Source organism: Bicyclus anynana, chromosome 4, assembly GCF_947172395.1.
Source record: "Bicyclus anynana chromosome 4, ilBicAnyn1.1, whole genome shotgun sequence".
Classification (NCBI taxonomy): Eukaryota; Metazoa; Arthropoda; class Insecta; order Lepidoptera; family Nymphalidae; genus Bicyclus; species Bicyclus anynana.
The window spans coordinates 2,359,491-2,379,213 of NC_069086.1; the positions used below are offsets into that span (position 1 = coordinate 2,359,491).

Here is a 19,723-nt window from a genome sequence, read left to right on the forward strand (position 1 = left end):
TATTCCCTCACTAGTGTTTTTTATATATTGGAAGAAGTATTGTGTTACACCTGTGTATAGAATATGAATTTATGATGGATGATATTTGGCTATCTCTATGTACATTACCGCGAACACCCGTCTGAAGTTAGTTCACTCAATCTCACTCAATCATTCGCGATTTTGTATCTTATTATGGCCGCTTGTTCTACGATTCGGTGTTCTGCAGTTAAAGATTTTAATATAGAAATAAGTGAATGTATAACCTGTGCGCATTAAGTTGACACCTGGCTACCAAACACATCCATACAAACACAGTACAAACATCATTCGAGCCAGGTGTCAAGTTAAACCGCACGAGCTGTAGTCCTTAACGAAATATCTACACTATGTATTTATTATTAAAATTAAGCATTAAATTAATGAAAAAAATGGTTACAATTAATGGTCGTTTGATCGTTAGCCAGCTATTTTTGTGAACTACCTCAATTTTCAGTAGTGTTTCTCAGTATAAATATTACTCGTACGTTAAATATGTTCAATGGATTTGAATTACAATTAGAGACTTAGCGCTGTAGGCGCCCACGAGCACGACTAGTCAGGTCGTGCTTGTGGGCGTGGTCTGCTCTTGGTCACGGCGGCCACGATCATGACCTATTATCGGCTGCTACATTTATTATTCTGTCCATTGTAATGCAAGACGGGGCGCATAGCAATCTACGACGTCCACAATCGCTGTATGGGACAATCCTACGATAAGTTTAATGGCCTAAGATACGAAATGTCGAAACATTATGGAATCGCTACGGATTTAAGAGGTTGTGGTACCGCCCCTGGTCGTTGCGGCCATTAGTGGTGATTTTTTTTTTTTATTCTTTACAAGTTAGCCCTTGACTACAATCTCACCTGATGGTAAGTGATGATGTAATCTAAGATGGAAGCGGGCTAACTTGTTAGGAGGAGAATGAAAATCCACACTCCTTTCGGTTTCTTCACGACATCGTACCGGAACGCTAAATCGCTTGGCGGTACGTCTTTGCCGGTAGGGTGCTAACTAGCCACGGCGGAAGCCTCCCACCAGCTAGACCTGGACCAATTAAGAAAACCTCAATCCGTCAAAATTTTTGTGGTCGTCTATGGCGAAAAGTAACTGGAACGAACTGTTGTCAGGTACACGGCGACACACGCGCGGCCCACCTTCTGCAACGTGTGCCGCGAGCCGCTGGGCGCGCTGGGCACGGCGCACGCGCTGGCCTGCGAGCTGTGCAAGTACAAGGCGCACAAGCGATGCGCCGCGCGCGCGCCGCCGTCATGCAAGTGGAGCACGCTCGCCTCGCTCGGGCCGCACGTCGTCGAGGACCCCGACGGGGTGAGTGGAGCACCCCACTCGTGAACTTATCGCGCCCCACCTTCTGCGACGAGTGCCCCAAGCCGCTGGGCACGGCGCACGCCTGAGCAACCCGACGGGGTGACTGGAACACCCCACACGGAGCAACAGTACACACCCCAGAATATACGGTCTCACGCCTTACAACCTGGTAAATAGTTTCATAGACGAAGTCTCTAACGAATTGCCTTACTACTACAAATTTATTTATTTACACAACAAACATAAAATCTTAGAACTATGGATAAAATTCAGTGCAAGAGGCGGCCTTATCACTAATAGTGATCTCTTCCAGGTTACCTAACTTGAAGAAGTATAAAAACCAGTGAGACCCGTCTCACTGGTTTTTATACTTCTTCTTTATAGTCGCAATAACATAAGTACTCTAAAAACTATATCTACGGATATAATAATTAATAAACTTCATAAAATACATACTGTAAATAATACATAATATACACTTATATACATTAAAATACTTAAATATATATAATATAATATAATTATTGATTAACTAATAGTCAAACTAGATACCTAGGTACCGTAAACCAATAAGCTTACTTAAATACATCTAGTAGTTCCAAACATTCACGCGCTCTAACATAGGTAAATACTCGTAGTTATTATTTAATTGAATTAAACATTTAAGAGCGTGCAGCACGTCTGTAGGATATGGATAAAATTAGCGCAAGCGAGACGCCGAATTATGACTTTCACGTGAGTGAAAAGCACGGAGCGATTGACGCGCGACGCAAATTTTATGCCGTGAGCGCCAAAACCATTTTTACCTAATTGCAAGTAAATTAAAAAACATAACGAAAAACAAAATGTTCAAGATATATACCTAATGTTCTATACAAAACAAAAATTTAAGTAAATAAGTTTGCTTTTCCTGAGATTGAAAGCAAAATGTGAGCAAAACATGTATTTTTCAAAAAAATAAACAATCGAGAAAAGTTTTACAAATTGTGTATTTTGTATAGTCATAACGAAGCTAACACTTTGAAATATCATTTACCCAAATATCAGGCTCCTAACTTTTCCAGAATCTGAGATTCAGAACCATTTGTAACCTCCTAATTACATATTGCACACTCTTAATAGTTAATTTAATACGTTAATTTGAAAAGTAATGTAATAGCTACATAACGTTGACTCACAAACAACAACTGGCTATCCGTCATGTGTAAATAATCCTAAGATAACAATAATTTATATCAATGCAATGCACACAATACTACCTCGATATGATCTTACTGACTTTTATTACCGTCTAACGACGAGATCGTTGAATTGATTATTTAACGACCCAGTTTTTCCTATTTGATTGATAGTCTAGGAGCTGGTGAACATATTTCTTAAAGAATCATGCAGCAGATAACGATAGTAATTAAGGAAAAAAATAAACTAATGATCTACTACTGAACCTGCCTTTTTTATGAATAATTGCCATACATTTAAATGCGAGTAATATTCCCATCTCCCCTCCAACTAGTCGGTAAAGACTGTATGAGGAGTGGGTACGACATTAGTTCAGCGGGCAGGGATCGAACCACCACCCCTCGGTGATGAGTCCGCCCCTTTACCGTTGAACTATTGAGTCTTGGTCTGTTTAGATTATTTGAATTTTTTATCTTAAGATATACTCTAAACGGACACGAATTTTTGAAAATACTGATGATTTATGGTATAAAGTATTCTATATCTGTCTCCAAGATGCAATCTATTAGCTTATTGGTTAAGAATATTTTTATTATAGAATATTTTTTATATATTATTTTGTATTATTACATATTTATAAGCTGTTTACAAATATTTCACTTTTGAACTTACAAAATAAGTCAACAATTGACGGCCGCGTGGCCCTACTTTCTGCTTCCACGGCCGTGGGTTCGATTCCACAACTGGAAAATATTTGTGTGATGAGCATGGGTGTTTTCTAGTGTCTGTGTGTATTTATATATTATATAAGTATTTATATGTAGTATATAGAATATAAATATAAACGTATATGGAAATTATAATATCAACTATCTTAGTACCCATAACACAAGCTACTCTCTATACTTACTTTGGGGCTAGATAATGAATGTGTATTGTTTAAGTATATTTACTATTTATTATTATTAACAATAAATAAGGCAAATATTTTACCGGAGTTGATCAAGCATTGCGTAGCGGTCATGGTACGCTATGTCTACGGCGTAGCCTTCATGCATCAAAGCACTTTCTACGCTGCGATGTTCAAAAATCATAGCGTATTCAAACTCTCTCAATTACAAAAAAATAAATCCGGACCAAATTAAAAAGTAAGCTTAAGTTACTTAAAATAGTTAATAATAAAGATAATTGTTTAGTTAAAATGAGACGAATATCTTAGCAGTCCATGGATTCACCGCGCAGGAGCCGGGTCTGTCGCGTGGTAGAGAGAAAAACTCCGAGCAGAGTCCTGAACTTGTGACTACAGGATGTAGGGTTAAGCATTTCCTTGACAATCGATCAACACCCCCTGTTCGCTGTTCGTGTTGTTCCCTGCCTAGTCAAATTTGGTAAGATCCTATTAGAGCAGCTTTGGATACTCGTTCTAATATAGAACTAGCTGCACTTCTAGAGAGGTCTTTAAGCAAGTTATAGAGAGATTTTGTTGGTAGTCCTCTCGCACCTACTTCTACGGCGTACAGACTAACTACATAGCCTTTCTTAGTTAGTTTATTTGTTAGGTCATAATATTTATTCACTTTAATATTGTGGTCCTTCGGAATGTTAGTCTCACACGGCACAGTAAGCTCTACAACTACCATTCACTTAGTTTGTTTGGACATAATAAGTAATTAAACTTTAATACGTAGTACGTACCCTGAACAAAATTCATGTGCATTCATAGAGCCGAGTTTAAAGTCTAAACACTGGTATGCTATGGTTCACCTTCTCTCGGACTACTTATCTATGCGCCCCACTTTCTTGCCACTCAATTCTGTCATAACGGTTATTAATATCGATTGCAATGGAATCGCAATCGACGCGTCAGTGGGTATCGATACAGTCGATAGTCGTAATTCAGTTTATAGCGCTATAATTCTTCAACGACTTCATTTTATAGCGCTTGGCGTCTTAAATGTCCTCGTTCAACGCTTACCTATTAATTTGAGCTGTTAAATGTATTTTCCGTATAATCTTTGCACTGATTATTATTTATTAATTATTTATTTATTTAAAAAAGGTAAACATAGAAATAGAACGTGTTTATAATTTCACAGATAAACTTAGTCTAATAACAATATTGAAAAACGAACATATTAATATAAATGCGAAAGGTCATTAATCAAGATATCTCAAAAACCGATTAACGTACAAAGTTGAAATTTGGCAGGGAGTTAGTTAATAGGTAGTATAGAGGTCCAATAAGAACGGATTTTGCGAAAGGGCTGGATTAAGATCTAAGAACGGACGAAGTCGCGGGCGTCCGCTAGTTAAACATAAACAAAACTTACTACAATATTTGCAATTTGTTTTGTTGTTCAGTTTGCCAATCCGTAAAGGAAAAAAAAACCTACACATGAATAATTTAAATTACATTATTTTTTATAACACAACTATTAAAAAATATAATTATTATTGTAGCAGGTTTCGATAATTACGTCTTTTATTAGGCTTAGAAGGAACGTTTCAATATATTAATAGAGAATATTTTGCTTCAAAATAAATTGTGAGAATCGAAAATAAATTAATCTCTTAAAGACGGCCTCCGTGGCGCAGTGGTATGCGCGGTGGATTTACAAAACGGAGGTCCTAGCTTCGATCCCCGAACCAGATTGAGATTTTCTTAATTGGTCCAGGTCAGACGTACCGCCAAGCGATTTAGCGTTCCGGTACGATGCCGTGTAGAAACCAAAAGGGGTGTGGATTTTCATCCTCCTCCTAACAAGTTAGCCCGCTTCCATCATAAACTGCATCATCTTACCGTCAGGTGAGATTATAGTCAAGGGCTAACTTGTATACCGAATTTTTCAAAAAAGATCTCGAAAACTTTTTTAATCTATGTCTTCATCGCTTGAAGAGATAACTCCCGGCGTGCGGTCCAGTGGAACTGACAGGCGGTATAATTACCGACAACACTTTGCTTTTAGGCGCTTTCCCTCTTTTGATCCTCGGAATTAAGGGAAACTAGTACAAAGGGTAGAGATTATGCTGATGTTTTGTACAGCAGTAGGTACATGAATCTCTATTAAATTACTAATTAATTACGATAAACATAAAAAGCATTGAAAATGTTAGTAGGAGGCATTTTGTTTATTGACTGATTACCACCATGCTTGGTTCTGTTTCCAACCTGATGTGTTTTGGTTTAAGGGGTTACGAATTGAAACTGTTCTAGAGTTAAGTTAGATAACTAACCAGCTGTTTTTTTACTGTTGCTTAATTAATAGTTATACAACTTAACGTCCACAATGTCTCGTTCCATCGCGCGACGCTCAGAAATTTTTATTACCTGGTAACTCAGCTAGCTACCAAAATAAAAATCCAGAATTATCATAAATAAAAAAGTTGAGCGTCTGATCCAGACGAAGCTACTCACGGTAAATTAACTTGATAGTAATCACTTGTAAATTTGTTCCACGGATCTCGGGCTAAAAGCATAATTAAATTAAAATGGATATCTATTATCTTTATTTGTCCCAGTTATATATGTCACTGATACATTTGTCATTGTCCGCAGAACATAATAATGCCTCACCAGTGGCTGGAAGGCAACCTGCCTGTGGCGGCCAAGTGCGACGTGTGCGACAAGACGTGCGGCTCCGTACTCAGGTCAGTGCCTCGGCTTTGACGGCCTGGATTTACAAGACGGAGGTCCTGGGTTCGATCCCCGGCTGGGGCGATTGAGATTTTCTTAATTGGTCCAGGTCTGGCTGGTGGGAGGCTTCGGCCGTGGCTAGTTACCACCCTACCGACAAAGACGTACCGCCAAGCGATTTAGCGTTCCGGTACGATGTCGTGTAGAAACCGAAAGGGGTGTGGATAATCATCCTCCTCCTAACATGTTAGCCCGCTACCATCTTAGACTCCATCATCACTTACCATCAGGTGTGATTGTAGTCAAGGGCTAACTTGTAAAGAATAAAAAAAAAAAATGCGCCACGCGTCATCTATAGAAGTTATAATACCAGGATAACATAAGTGGCGTGTTCTATTCCAAAGTATGTATCTCAACATCAATATCATCATATCAGCCGATGGAAGTCCACTGCAGGACATAGGCCTTTTGTAGGGACTTCCAAACATCACGACCCTGAGCCGCCTGCAGCCAGCGAATCCCTGCTACTCGCTTTATGTCGTCAGTCCACCAGATAGGGGGTCACACCACTGCGCTTTCTAGTGCTGGGTTGCGATTCCAGTACCTTGGAACCCCAACGTCCATCGGCTCTTCGAACTAAGTGCCCCGTCCATTGCCACTTCAGCTAAGCGACTCGTTGAGCTATGTCGGCGAGTTTGGTTCTTCTGCGGATCTTCTCATTTCTGATTCGATCACGCAGAGATACTCCGAGCATAGGTCGTTCCATCGCCCGCTGTGTGACTTTGCCTTAGTTTGAAGTATGTATTTGTATCACCCATAATAATCGTAGTACCAGGGCAACATAAGTGCGGCGTGTTATATCCAAAGTATAGATATAAATGGCCTCAACTGATAGCCTGGATCTAAAGTGGATCACGTTTCACGATAGATTACAGCTAGTCGCGTGTCCGAGCGGTCGTGATGCAATGAGCTCTATGTCGTATGCCCACGGGAGCAGGAATTACACGGGTGAAACCAGTGGCGTAGCAAGGTGTGGTCGAAGTAGGCGGCCCCATACGGCCTCGCACCCAAAGGGGCCCTGCGGAGTCACAAGGCCCCGCACGACATCACTACAAAATTTACCATTTCATAATATTAGTCTAAAGGACAAAAAGTAAAAAAGTAAAAAGTAAAAGTAGTCTAAAGGAGTCTCTTTCAGCACATTTATATTTCTTCCACTATCATAAGAATATTATATTAAGTAATTGTATTATTAATTTAATTAATAAAGCACTCATCATTATCAACCCATATTCGGCTCACTGTTGAGCTCGAGTCTCCTCAGAATGAGAGGGGTTAGGCCAATAGTCCACCGCGCCGGCCCAATGCGGTGTGGCAGATTTCACACACGCAGAGAATTGAGAAAATTCTCAGATATACAGGTTTTCTCACGATGTTTTTCCTTCACCGTTTGAGACACGTGATATTTAATTTCTTAAAATGCACACAACTGAAAAGTTGGAGGTGCATGCCCCGGACTGGATTCGTACCCACACTCTCCGGAATCGGAGGCAGAGGTCATATCCACTGGGCTATCACGACACGAAAAATGAAGCATTACAGGTACTACGTAGATACGTGATATCTAAAGGAGAAATTCACGTTTCTTTGAGATAGGTTATACCATCACTCATCCAAACAAAAAAGAATCAAATTTGGACAAATGAGAACCGGCTCTAGATTTTCGTCGGTTAAAAAGAGGCCTCGTAGATGCGTTAGTGAGTAGTTAGTTTAACTGTCAAAGTCTACTAAAATTAGCATCTGTTGTTTCCGATATCTGGGTCAATTGGGTATTCACGAAGTGTTTAGTGTTACGTCAGCGAGTCAACGAACCGTAGTAACTGTTTTAGATTCACTACAACTTATTTGTGGATAGGCAAGTCTAATTCAGCCCCACGAGATACCTAACGCCTACCGGTCTGTTCTGGGCGTTTTAAATATAGCCGGCGACAGGCGTCTGCAATTGACGACCGCAAATTGAGTTTGTCTTAGAACAGGCTCCGTGGTGCATGGTTATATAAGAGCGATGCCCTTATATAACCGTGCACCACGATGCGATGATGATTTTTATTGTGGGGCAAGGCTGCCGATATACAATCTATATTTGTACTTCAAAAAAGAGCAATTCGAGCAATATATCAATTAAAATCACGCGAGTCCCTTCGCCAAAAGTTTAAAGAAATAGGTATACTAACAGTAGCCTGTCAATATATATATAACAGTATAGTATATGTAAGACAAAATATTAATTTGTACAAACGAAAAGGAGATTTAAACCCACGTCTTTCTAGACACGGGCATAAGTTAGTTATTTCTGCATATCGTCTCCAAAGAGTAAAAAAATCTTTTGTAGGTTTGGGTGTACTCTTCTATAATAAGATCCCCAAGACTGTGATGGACCTGCCAATGCATAGCTTTAAGTAATGTGTTAAAAAACATTTACTTAGTCGAGGGTACTACAACATTGATGAGTTCCTTAATGATAAAGATGCTTGGAGGCCGTTGGATCAGCTTCCACCTTCACACAGGAAGTAAAACTATAAGAAATGTAAACAGTAATTGTTATCAATTGTAAATTATAATACTGTATGACTTTTTCAAAAGAGCAACTGTTGAGTTTCTTGCCGGTATCTTCTCAGCAGAACCTGCCTTCCGAACCGGTGTTAGAATCTTTACATATTATAGTCAACTGACGTGTCAAAAGTGCTTGTAAACTGAGCCTACTTGAAATAAATGATTTTTGATTTTGATTTTGATTTTGCCCCATTCGTGCGCTGCGTTATGTTACGTCATCATCATCGACGCTGCGAGATTTCCATATATTTTATTTAAACTAGTGGAAGCCCGCAACTTCGTCCGCTCTTAGATCTCTATAAGCTACCCTCGTCGGCGTCGAGGTCGACCACCTATAAAACGTCCAAGCTCCATATCCCTAATACATTCAATCATGGGTTGGCCTGCTATTGGCTAACACAGTGATATTTTAGAAAGAAAGAAAATTTAATTATTTGACACATATAAACGCACAACACAGAAGACATCAAAAAAAGTAATTAAAATGAAGTGCCTAACTAAAATGAAAAGATATTAAATAAAGTCAAAAGAGCAGTAGCAGCGCAGCTCTGGTCTTCCGTGGAGCCAGGGTGACGCACGCGATTTTAGTGTCTTTCTTATGTTGTCTTTCTCCTCTTTTCCTCCTTTATTTTGGTTATTCCTTCAGCTTGACAAATACTCGTATTGTCAAGCTTTCATGCTACAAGATGTCCTACAAAAATATCTCGCGCAAGAAGCTTCCGCTTGTCACACTACCTACCACTTTACAAAGAGAAAGAGGTTACCTCGAAAAGGTTTTACTACAAACGGTGATCGATCTAAATTTCAGGTCACACAAGGGGACGGTGGAAATTGAAAAATTCAAAGCGATGCAAATCGACTGGACACGTGTAACGCGGTTTTCAATACCACCGTTTCGATACATAACATTTCTAATCGATATCAGTCATGTGTGTTCTTTATTGTAATAATTAATGTACGAATAGTTTGTGTGACAGCTTATGAAAACTGATGATTTGATTTTTGATGGCAGGTTTATAAGTTGGAGCGGATTGTTTAATCTTTTACATTGTTCAATAACTTTTTTTATTGTAGGGGTAGGTATGCCTACAACTCTAGTAGACTTGTGTGTTGTCAGGTCATATTTTCACAGTCTATTGAGATCATTGTCATAGTAATTCATTGTATAGTTTATGTAATACCTTTTTTTAAAACTGCTATTTCGATTTTGATGGTAAATATACTTAAGTTGGGACGACTTCGCTTATCAGTTACGTTATTATTAATTATTTTATTGAATGAAAATTCAATACAACCACCTCAAGCACCTCAAGTGTGGGCCCATTGTTGTAGGCAGACGTAAGTATGACGTAACTACGACTCTGAGTGTTATGAGGTCATATTTTCAGTCTATTGAGATCATTGAGATATAGGCTGATAATCCTTTGTACGAATGCAATATTATTAGAGTCAATCGCACATTTTGCAAATTGCCGATTTTCGGCTGGCTGTGACCACTACATTTTTTTAAAACCAATAGCCAATTTAATTATCTGCATCAAATTAATCAAGACATCAACCTTTTTACTCGTGATTCGAAAACGATCTGCTTCCGTCGTAACGTTATCAACTCATGGAAGTTGAAGATTTAGTGTACTTTACATTACTATTAATTTGCTCTTTCTTCATTGTTTATTTTTAGTGTATTTTGTTCTGTTTATATTCTAAGTTTTTCTGTGTCTTCTGTACAAGCCAGTTATTGATATTTATGTTTTAAATCTGTATTTCTTGTATATCTCTATTTTAGCGGACCCGGTCAAGCTTCGTTTTTACATAAGTGCACTTATTCTCTATCCCTACTCTACCCTTCTTTACCTCTACCCCTACCCTACCCCCACCCTACCCTACCCTACCCCGACCCTACCCCTACCCTACCCCTACCCCTACCGCTTGACTCTTAAACGTTTGTATAGGAAATAGAAAAGGGCAGTTTTTAGGGTTTTCCCGGAAATTATTTGATTTTTTCTCACCTTTTAAACCTTCCCTATACCTCCTACTTTCTCTCCTTTAGCGAGACTAACTAACAGCAATTCATTTTTATATATATAGATAGATTATGTTAATTGTTTTGTGTGCATAAAACGCGATCCGGCTGCACCTGACTGCGATCCCAAAATACGTTAGGTAACAGTGTAAGTTAAAGGTCAATAAAATACGTTTTAGCCACTCGTAGTTTTTAGAACTCCGCTGCATACCTATGAGTTTAGTTTAGACGGACGATACGAGTAATTAATTACCTTACACGTGGCTATCGGCAAAACGAACAACAACTGGGAGTCACCTTATGAAATCATGATTATTATTTTAACCTCCATCACTAAATCGACGTGTTTTAAATATACTTATACCTAAACTGTGACCTTCTGTGATTTAAACCGCTGAATGCTGGCGGCTCGAGACTGTTTTGTTTTGTCCAGCAGTGGACATCCATCAGGTGTTAATGCTGATGATGTTGATAGTACTGTGTAATATTTGTTTGTCCGTCTGGCTGGATGTGACATTGTATTTCCTCCTTCTTTCATAAAAACTGTCATCAAACCAACAAAAATCGGGTAACAAAGAGCGAACCGACGCAAATACGTCGCGAATCCGCGAAGAATACGAGAAACTATTCGCCACTCATGTTTGCGACGTGCCTTCGCGCGCGATTTGTACAGAAATGTGTACATTACAGTATGAAAAGCAGACTCGAAATTTCGTGTGGAACCAAGGACAGATTTTGTCGCGTATTCGTGGGAGTCGCGCCGAAAATTCGCAGCAACATAATCCAGAGCAGCCCTTAATGCTCAACCTGTGAAAATGAAATTCTGCATAGTGAAAGTCAAAATCTCTAGCATCATACCGCTTTACAACCCCGAGAAAGATGCGGGAATATTTGCTAAAATGTTTGACATTGCAAGTGTGAGTGCAGATCAGAGAGAACCTACGCCGCTTTTAGATCTTATATTCTAAAGAAAATTCTCCCCTGTACGGTAAAGCAAAACACCTCAAGTGTTTGTTCAGTTTAGGCTGAGATGTAACGGTGCGTTTGAAATAAACGTACCTAAATTAAACGTTTGTCTTTGTATTTCAAGTAACTAAGTAAATACTGATAATCTATACTAATATTATAAAGAGGTAAAGTTTGTAAGTTTGTAAGTTTGTAACAATTTTTTGTAATGGGATAATCTTCGGAACTACTAGTCCGATTTTAAAAATTCTTTCACCAGTAGAATGCAACGTTATCGGGGAGTGCTATAGGCCATATTTTATATTTGTATCATATATAACTATTGAGTTATCGCGGGTTTTCTCTTACAGGTCGGACCGAAAAACTTACTTATTCGCATGCGCTGCCTCAACCATTGCGTATAACTGAAATTAATGTATGGAGGCTTTTTGAACCTTTAAAAGTTCTACAAAAAAGTCCGCGACACCATATATCTTTTATATTTTAGCAGATATTTAGTACTTTAAAAAATTATTTAAATTTTAAACTAAGGTTTACGTCATTATTTACACAACTAAACTTAAATCCTTATCAAAATAAATTATTTAATAATCACAAGAATATTATAGAGTTAAGATTTGCCCTTTACAGTATGTTAATTAGTTATATATTTTCGGAGATAATACAAAATTTCTGAAAGTCGCAGAAATGCCGCTATATGACGCCCCGCGGTTTCAATTACGTGGTTCCCGTTTCCATGTGAATATAATGACCAAACATAGCCTATGACACTCGCAAATAATGTAGCTTTCTATTGGTAAAAGAATTTTCCAAATCGGTCCAGTACATCCAGAGATTACCCCCGACAACCACACAAACTTTACCTCTTTATAGTATTAGAATAGAAGTCGCTTGGGAAATTATAGTCTTTTGGTCATTGCACCACGCTCAAAAGGCTGGACCAATTTTGCTGAGGGTAGGGATAGGATAGGGGTAGGACAGTGGTAGGGTAGGGGTAATTTAGGGAAAGTGTAGGGTAGGGTAGGGTAGGTACGGATAAGGTAGGGGTAGTGTAGGGTACGGGCAAGGTAGAGGTAGGGGAATGATATGGAAGGTATAGGGTAGGGGAGGAGTAGGACAGTGTTAGGGTAAGGTAGGGTGGGGTAGGGTACGGGTAGGGTAGGATTAGGGTAGGGGTAAGGTAGGGGTAGGGAAGGGTTAGGGTTAGCGGTAGGGTAGGAGAAAGGTAGGGGTAGGGTAGAATAGGGTATGGATAGGGTACGGGTAGGGTTAGAGTAGGGGTAAGGTGGGGGAGGGTAGGGTTAGCGTTAGCGGTAGGGTAGGAGTAATGTAGAGGTAGGACAGGGTAGGGTTGGGTAGGTTTACTAGCAGGGTAAGGTAGAGGTAGAGAAGTTTACATCAATTTTTACGCGGACGAAGTCGCGGGCGTCCGCTATAATTATTAAAATCGTTAATTTAAAACTAAAGTTATGAGCCTTCAAACGCGCTTAATTATCATAATTACACAACAATTTTTGAACCTTTTTATCTTTTATGGTAAAATGAAGAACTTCCATGAATTTAATAAGAACTTTGTAGTTTTGTCGGGTCTGCGTGTCCTTGTCGTTTGCATACGTTTACGGTTTTTGGTAAAAAGCAACAAAAACATCCGCATTTCACCGCGGCTCGACTGGTGACACAGAGTAATTTTTTGCGCAAAGGATCAGTCTGGATGTTCAACGCAGAAATGAAGTAGTCTTGCCAGAAAAAGCTTTGAAAAAAGACATTTATTTGAATGGTAACTATTGTTAATAGTAGTAGTACAGTGTTATGAAAATCTCAAACACTATCGTACCTTTTACACTAAGCTCTTAACCATAGACATGTCGTGAAACCGCGCCGTGATTATAATGTCAGCCACTGACGATCAAGTACTCACATGCCTTAACTAACGTCTTGACTCTGATAAAACTGATAGTGTGTTGGTCGCGATCGTCATGTTACGCACATAGCGACTAAAATACTGACGCGCGATCGTCAGTGGCTGGCTTAAGACGCTCCATGTGTTCGATGCCTAACCGTTTTGTATTGAGCGGCACGTCATTCGCCTCTCGTCACCCGTGAGATATGCATTTGCAATTCAACGTGAAACCCCACTTAAGCTAACCTATATACATACACGTGTAACGCTGCCTTTGTCATCTATTTGGCTAGCTAGCAGCGCTAAATGGGACAGATGTGTGTCATTTTCTTTCTTTTGACTTCTATTAGTAGTCTACTTTCTTTCACTTATTACTTAGTAGAAAAACAAGTGTTGTAGATATGTGAAATATCGTACGGGTTAGCAATATTTTAGAATTTAAACTATCGTGAGTGTTATTCATATTATTGATAATGAAACACGGCTAAAACTCACGTGATATTAGGTCGGAGTATGCCCGACTAGTTTCGAACCCATACGGGGCCCTTAGTCATGAGCTGGTTCTTGCATCGCGGCACGATCCAAACTGCGAAGCGGCTGCGCGACGCGCTGCTGCTCGCATTGCGCGCTGGGAAAGTGGTTGAGTGGTGGGGAGTGAAGGTTCCGTTACACTCTCCGGTTCATTAATGTCATCTTCATTAGACTCGTCTTCTTGTAAGCAAACCGAACTAACGCTATCTTGTTCCAAGTTTGTTGTATGTGACAATGAAAGAAATAGCGGTTTCCACACTGTAGGCAGCAACCATCCATGATCCCGATTAAAATTAGGGTTAGCAATAGCAATGGCGTATCCATGTCATGCGTCGCCACGAATTCAAATAACTTTAACATCTGCCAGGTGTTCCGCGATAGCTGATGTATTTTTTTCTTAATAATCTGTATGTCTGTATGTTCAAACTAATCTCCAAACTGTTAATTGTTATTAATTATAAAACGAAATAACGATAAACCAAATTTGTGTTAGTATCTAGATTAATATTATGTAATAGGTGAGATTTGAATTTAAGTTTATTACGATTTAACCCAAAACTGCTCGACCGATTTTAAAAATTCTTTTACCATTGGAAATGTACACCTTTATCGTGTAACATAGGCTATATTTTATCTTCGTATTCTCACGGAAACGGGCACTACGCGGGTGAAACCGCGAAGCGTCTACTAGCAATTAATACAAAGGTACATCATATACGATTATATGAGTTTTAAGCTCTATTTTCCCGTCTCTCAACCTCACTCTAATGTCACTCTCCTATTTCCATTCTATTAATATATCTTCTATACTAAAATCGTCATGAGTTCACTTCAATAAAAAAAGCTAATATTTAAAATTCTCGTATCGCGATGTTTGTTGCAATACTCCTCCGAAACGGCTAAACCGATTTTTTTTTAAATTTTGTACATGCATATGATGCATATCGGGAGGTCTGAGAATCGGCCAATATCTATTATTCATACACGCAAGTGAATAATTTATAAGGTAAATCAACGTATGCCGGGTCATGCAGCCTTAATATATAAATGCGAAAGGTCATTCATCAAGAAATCTTGAAAACCGTACAAAGATGAAATTTGGCAGAGAGGTAGTCTATAGTTAGTAGGTCTAAGGGCGACGAATTCGCAGGTGTCCGCTAGTACTTGTATAATTCCAGTAACAACTCTAAGCAAAGAAAAATATTAATCAATCATCGAATAAAACCAACGTCCATAAAAGGTAATGATTACACAACACGAGGTTTCAATTTGCAGCGCAACTCTAGGTAATAATAGGAACAAGCTTTTGCACTTCAGACCTTTCATATTTCCTCTCCGGCCGACATGCTGGCAGGCTAGTGCCCTTAAACTGCAAGCCTGCGATCGCTAGACCTTCGCCTTTGTATAAAAGCTATGAATGTCTGCTCATACTTCTACGATTGGTAAGTGCGGTGGGCAACTATAGTGTTTGAATCGTGGTGACTTTGATTGGTAACAGCTAGGCTATTACGAAATTTTTATAACTCGTAAGTGCGAATTTCGAATTCATCTCTATCTCTCTCTGTTTAACACGATACTATAGAATGAGAAAAATAGCGATGAATTCGAAACTCGCACTTGCGAGTTATACAAAACATCGTTAGAGAATAGCCGTGCAGGAAACAAAGGTTGAGATGAGACCCTCAATCGTTTAAAAAGCGTATTTAATTTATTGTAGGATATTATTCAGTCATGAAATGTCAATCACCACAGCTTTAGCTACCTGGCAACGCTTCGAATTCAACGTTATAGATAAAACTTGCTCGCAAAGGGTTGCCATGAAACTATGTGTCTGGAACATTTCCTAATTAACTTTATTCGTAACTAGAGGACGGACTTTGTAAGAAAATCGGCGAAATCCTTTCTGGGCAAACGTCTACTAAATATAAACTACCTCCCTGCCGAATACCGACTTTGTACGTCAAGTGCAAGTGGTTTTCGAGATTTCGTGATGAGTAACCTTTCGCTTTTACATATTTAATAAATATCTCATTAAACGCATTATTCTTACTTACAATTTATTTTCAATAAACTCATTTTCAATTACGCTACTAATACGACTGTTGATGACGAACTATCATGTTTTATAAAATCACGCAGGTCTGACCACCACGTAACGTAAAACACTCACACGGGTGACGACAGGACGGAGTGGTGTTTAAGTGAAGTCTACAGTTGATTCCGGTACCTAGTTACAACTTTTAAGCTCATTCAAAAATAAATGACGGATGACAGAACCTAGGATTTCATAAATAATATCCGTTTTTTGTTAACGGTAAACGAAAAGTGTTATGTAAATTTTATTATTTATAAAATATATACTAGCAGAACCTTGTGGTTTCATCCGCGTAGTTCCCGTTCCCGTGGGAATACGGGAATAAAATATTATAATTAACAACCCATATTCGGCGGATTGGCAGACTTCACACATGTATAGAGAATCAAGAAAATTCTCAAGTTTCCGCACGATATTTCTCCTTCAAATTAAAAGAAGCGATTCTTTTACTTTATTTTTTTTATTATCATAACTGAAAAGTTGGAAGTGCATGTCCCGGCCGGACCTCGTCCGAATCGAAGGCAGAGGTCATAATATCACGGCACAGGGATATTTACTTTATTTAGACATCACGGACCTATTTAGATATCACGAATTGGAGAGGGATAAAATACCGAAAGCTTAAGTTATTTGATGAAGATTCAGATGTAAATTTAAAAAAAACTTACAGCCTGGGCATCTTCAAGATGAGAGTGAAAAGGCATCTTCTAGCAACGTTCCACCTAAGGCCACATCTACACTTAACATCAGATGAGATCGTGGCCAAGCGCGAGCTTCAACCAACCTCTGATCACAGAAACCAACGAGTCGTGAACCAACGGCGTACTGTAACTACTTTACAAAAATAAAATAAATACATCCAAAACCCATCAGTATACACCTACGTACCTCGAGAACGTTTTCCTGTATTTCAGAGAAGACCGGCACACGACGGGATATTGAAAAGAAAATCTCAGATGGATTTTGACGGTCGGCGAGCGACGCAACGCTTTCGAATTTCCGGAGTCGGGATATAAATACTCTCAGGTTTTATCTGCGGCGGATTTATTGGAGGGTAGTAATCCCTTGTTAGTGCTTAGTAGCTTAGGTATTAACAAAAAATGACAATGTTTTACTCGGTACATTTTAACTTTTCCCAGACCAAACACAATTAATTCACAATCTTATGTCGTCTTATCTTATCTCGTGTCATCGTCCTGGAAAGTCCCTCAGGCTTATTGTGTAGATATCAGGATTGTTCCACATCACGATAATCTGGCTAAAGCCGAAATGGAAAAAGTATCAAAATACTTGGACCTTGCTCACGAGATTACCGCCATGTGGAATGTTGAGTCAACTATTTATTATTGTTCCGACTGTTGTTTAGTCAATGGTCTTAGAGCGGAAAGCTTGAACCAACATCTTAAGAAGCTTTCACTTAACTGTTGGATCAAAAGTCGGAAACAGGCAATGATTCTTGAGACGACGCGTATTGCGTTCCTCACTCTGGAGCCCTGACCCCATAAGCACTCAATGTCCCGCAGCGGGAGGGTTTATTTTAAATTTATTTTAATTATAGTAAATAGTAAATTTGATAGCGCCTTACACAAATGACATTATGACCGCCGTTACCAAATAACAATGAGCGCAACTAAAATATTAGCGCCGCGCCTACGGAACTTGTTTCGTAGCGTGGAGTTATGTAACATAGTTTACTCTATGGTTACCTATGAGGTCTATGCTCTATCTATAATTGACTTTTTTAACCTATGTGTGCTCTGTGTTGTCTCGACGAAGCAATGGTGGTTTCCTGTTTTTAATTTTACATAAAATAATTAAATAAAGTCTACCTGAAGGTTAAGTTGTTTGGTAATTTTTATTGGTACTCAATATTCCCCTGAGCAAATATATCATTAAATATCGATTGTCTTTCTACAAACGTTACCGCTTCTAAAACTAAAACATGTATGGGAAAGAAGTCATGCCTGATGTCTATATATCTTTACTCTGCTATAGGTCAATGTCGTGACCTATCGATAACTTATGTTTTTATCATAATTTTTATTGAAATTAAAAAAGTACTTACTATTCTATATTCAGCTTTAAAGCGCCTTAACCATCATTATATCAGCGGGTGCACCAAAGCGTCTAAGAGAGTCTCAGAGAGTCAAAGAGTCTAGCCAGCCAGTCTGCTGGCTAGCGACTGGCTGGCTAGACTCCCTATGACACGTTCACTGTCGTCAGACCATCTATAAGAGAGACAACCAGCACTGTACTTAGATGTTTCCTATCTAAGTCAAGGTCTTGTTGAAAATCATTGGCATTCGCAACAGCTTTAGTTGTACGCATGAATGATATTTTGACCTAACAATATTAGCTACATTGTAATTCTCTGTTCTAGGCTACAAGACTTCCGCTGCATCTGGTGTCGCAAATGCGTCCACGCGAGCTGCCGTCCCAGCTGGCGTGCCGCTTGCTCCCTGGGGCCCGCGCGCGCGTCCGTAGTGCCGCCCACTCGCCTGCACTCCGTCGGCCCCGACGACGGGTGGCTGCCCGACAGACCGCCGAACGCTTCGCCGCTCATTGTCTTTGTCAACTCGAGATCTGGTGAGTTACTTCCCAGACGTTCCTATGACTCTCTATTCAACAACCGCCAACATGTTTACTGCCAGGAACGCGTTGCCAGACGAGCGTTGCAAAATGAGTAGTGTTCCGGCTTACATGCGAATTTCTGGAACCGAAGTTACACGAGTAACAAAGCACAAAATTACGCTCGTTTGGCCTCAACCTTATTGTCTTTGTGAAATCAAGATGTGGTGATTTAGTGACCATTCTACTCCGAGATCCTTCTGTGATCCCCTGGTTACCTACCACTAATACTTGCCCTCCGACGGGGTGAATAGTGTCCAAACAGGGGCTGAACGTCTCGCATCAGCCTCGCCTCACGTTGTGTTCGTCAACTTAAGATGTGGTGAATCCACTCTTCAGATACTTTTGTGATCCGACGAGTGACTTTTTGATAGACCACTGAGCTCCTAGTCACGTTCCACTGTTAAAAGATCCTGCTGTGAAGAATCACAGCTCCATCGCCCTTTGAATGACTCGGAGCCTTCTCATGAGGCTCACAATTTGCGTAATCACTTATTATATTATGCTGAGCTACGAGTAATTTCTAAATAGGGGACAACCAGGGCGTGAAGTTCCTCCGTCGCTTCAAGCAGCTGCTGAATCCCGCGCAAGTGTTCGAGCTGAGCGGTGCGGGCCCGCGGCTGGGCCTGCGCCTGTTCCGCCACTTCGCGCCGCTGAGGGTGCTGGTGTGCAGCGGGGACGGCTCCGTCGGCTGGGTGCTGCAGGAGGTGGACAAGCTGGAAATGCATGTAGGCTTCTTCTTTTTAATCTATGGTAATAGTAGCAGTTACTTAAGCGTTATGCAGATCGGTTAGATTTGGTAGTTT

General features: G+C 39.7%; 1 protein-coding gene across 2 annotated transcripts in view; it reads left to right on the forward strand.

Annotated features, from left to right (window-relative positions):
• The first annotated feature begins 1,154 nt into the window (after positions 1-1,154).
• LOC112043204 (diacylglycerol kinase eta) overlaps positions 1,155-19,723 on the forward strand; it is a 29,413-nt gene continuing 10,844 nt past the window's right edge. Inside the window, exons 1-4 of one of the 2 annotated variants that reach the window (XM_052891474.1) lie at positions 1,155-1,348; positions 6,084-6,175; positions 18,670-18,875; positions 19,449-19,645. In XM_052891474.1, coding sequence (XP_052747434.1) covers positions 6,093-6,175; positions 18,670-18,875; positions 19,449-19,645 — 486 coding nt within the window. In that variant the 5' untranslated portion in view covers positions 1,155-1,348; positions 6,084-6,092. The remainder of the gene's footprint in view (positions 1,349-6,083; positions 6,176-18,669; positions 18,876-19,448; positions 19,646-19,723) is intronic. The other variant, XM_052891473.1, reaches the window with a different exon arrangement.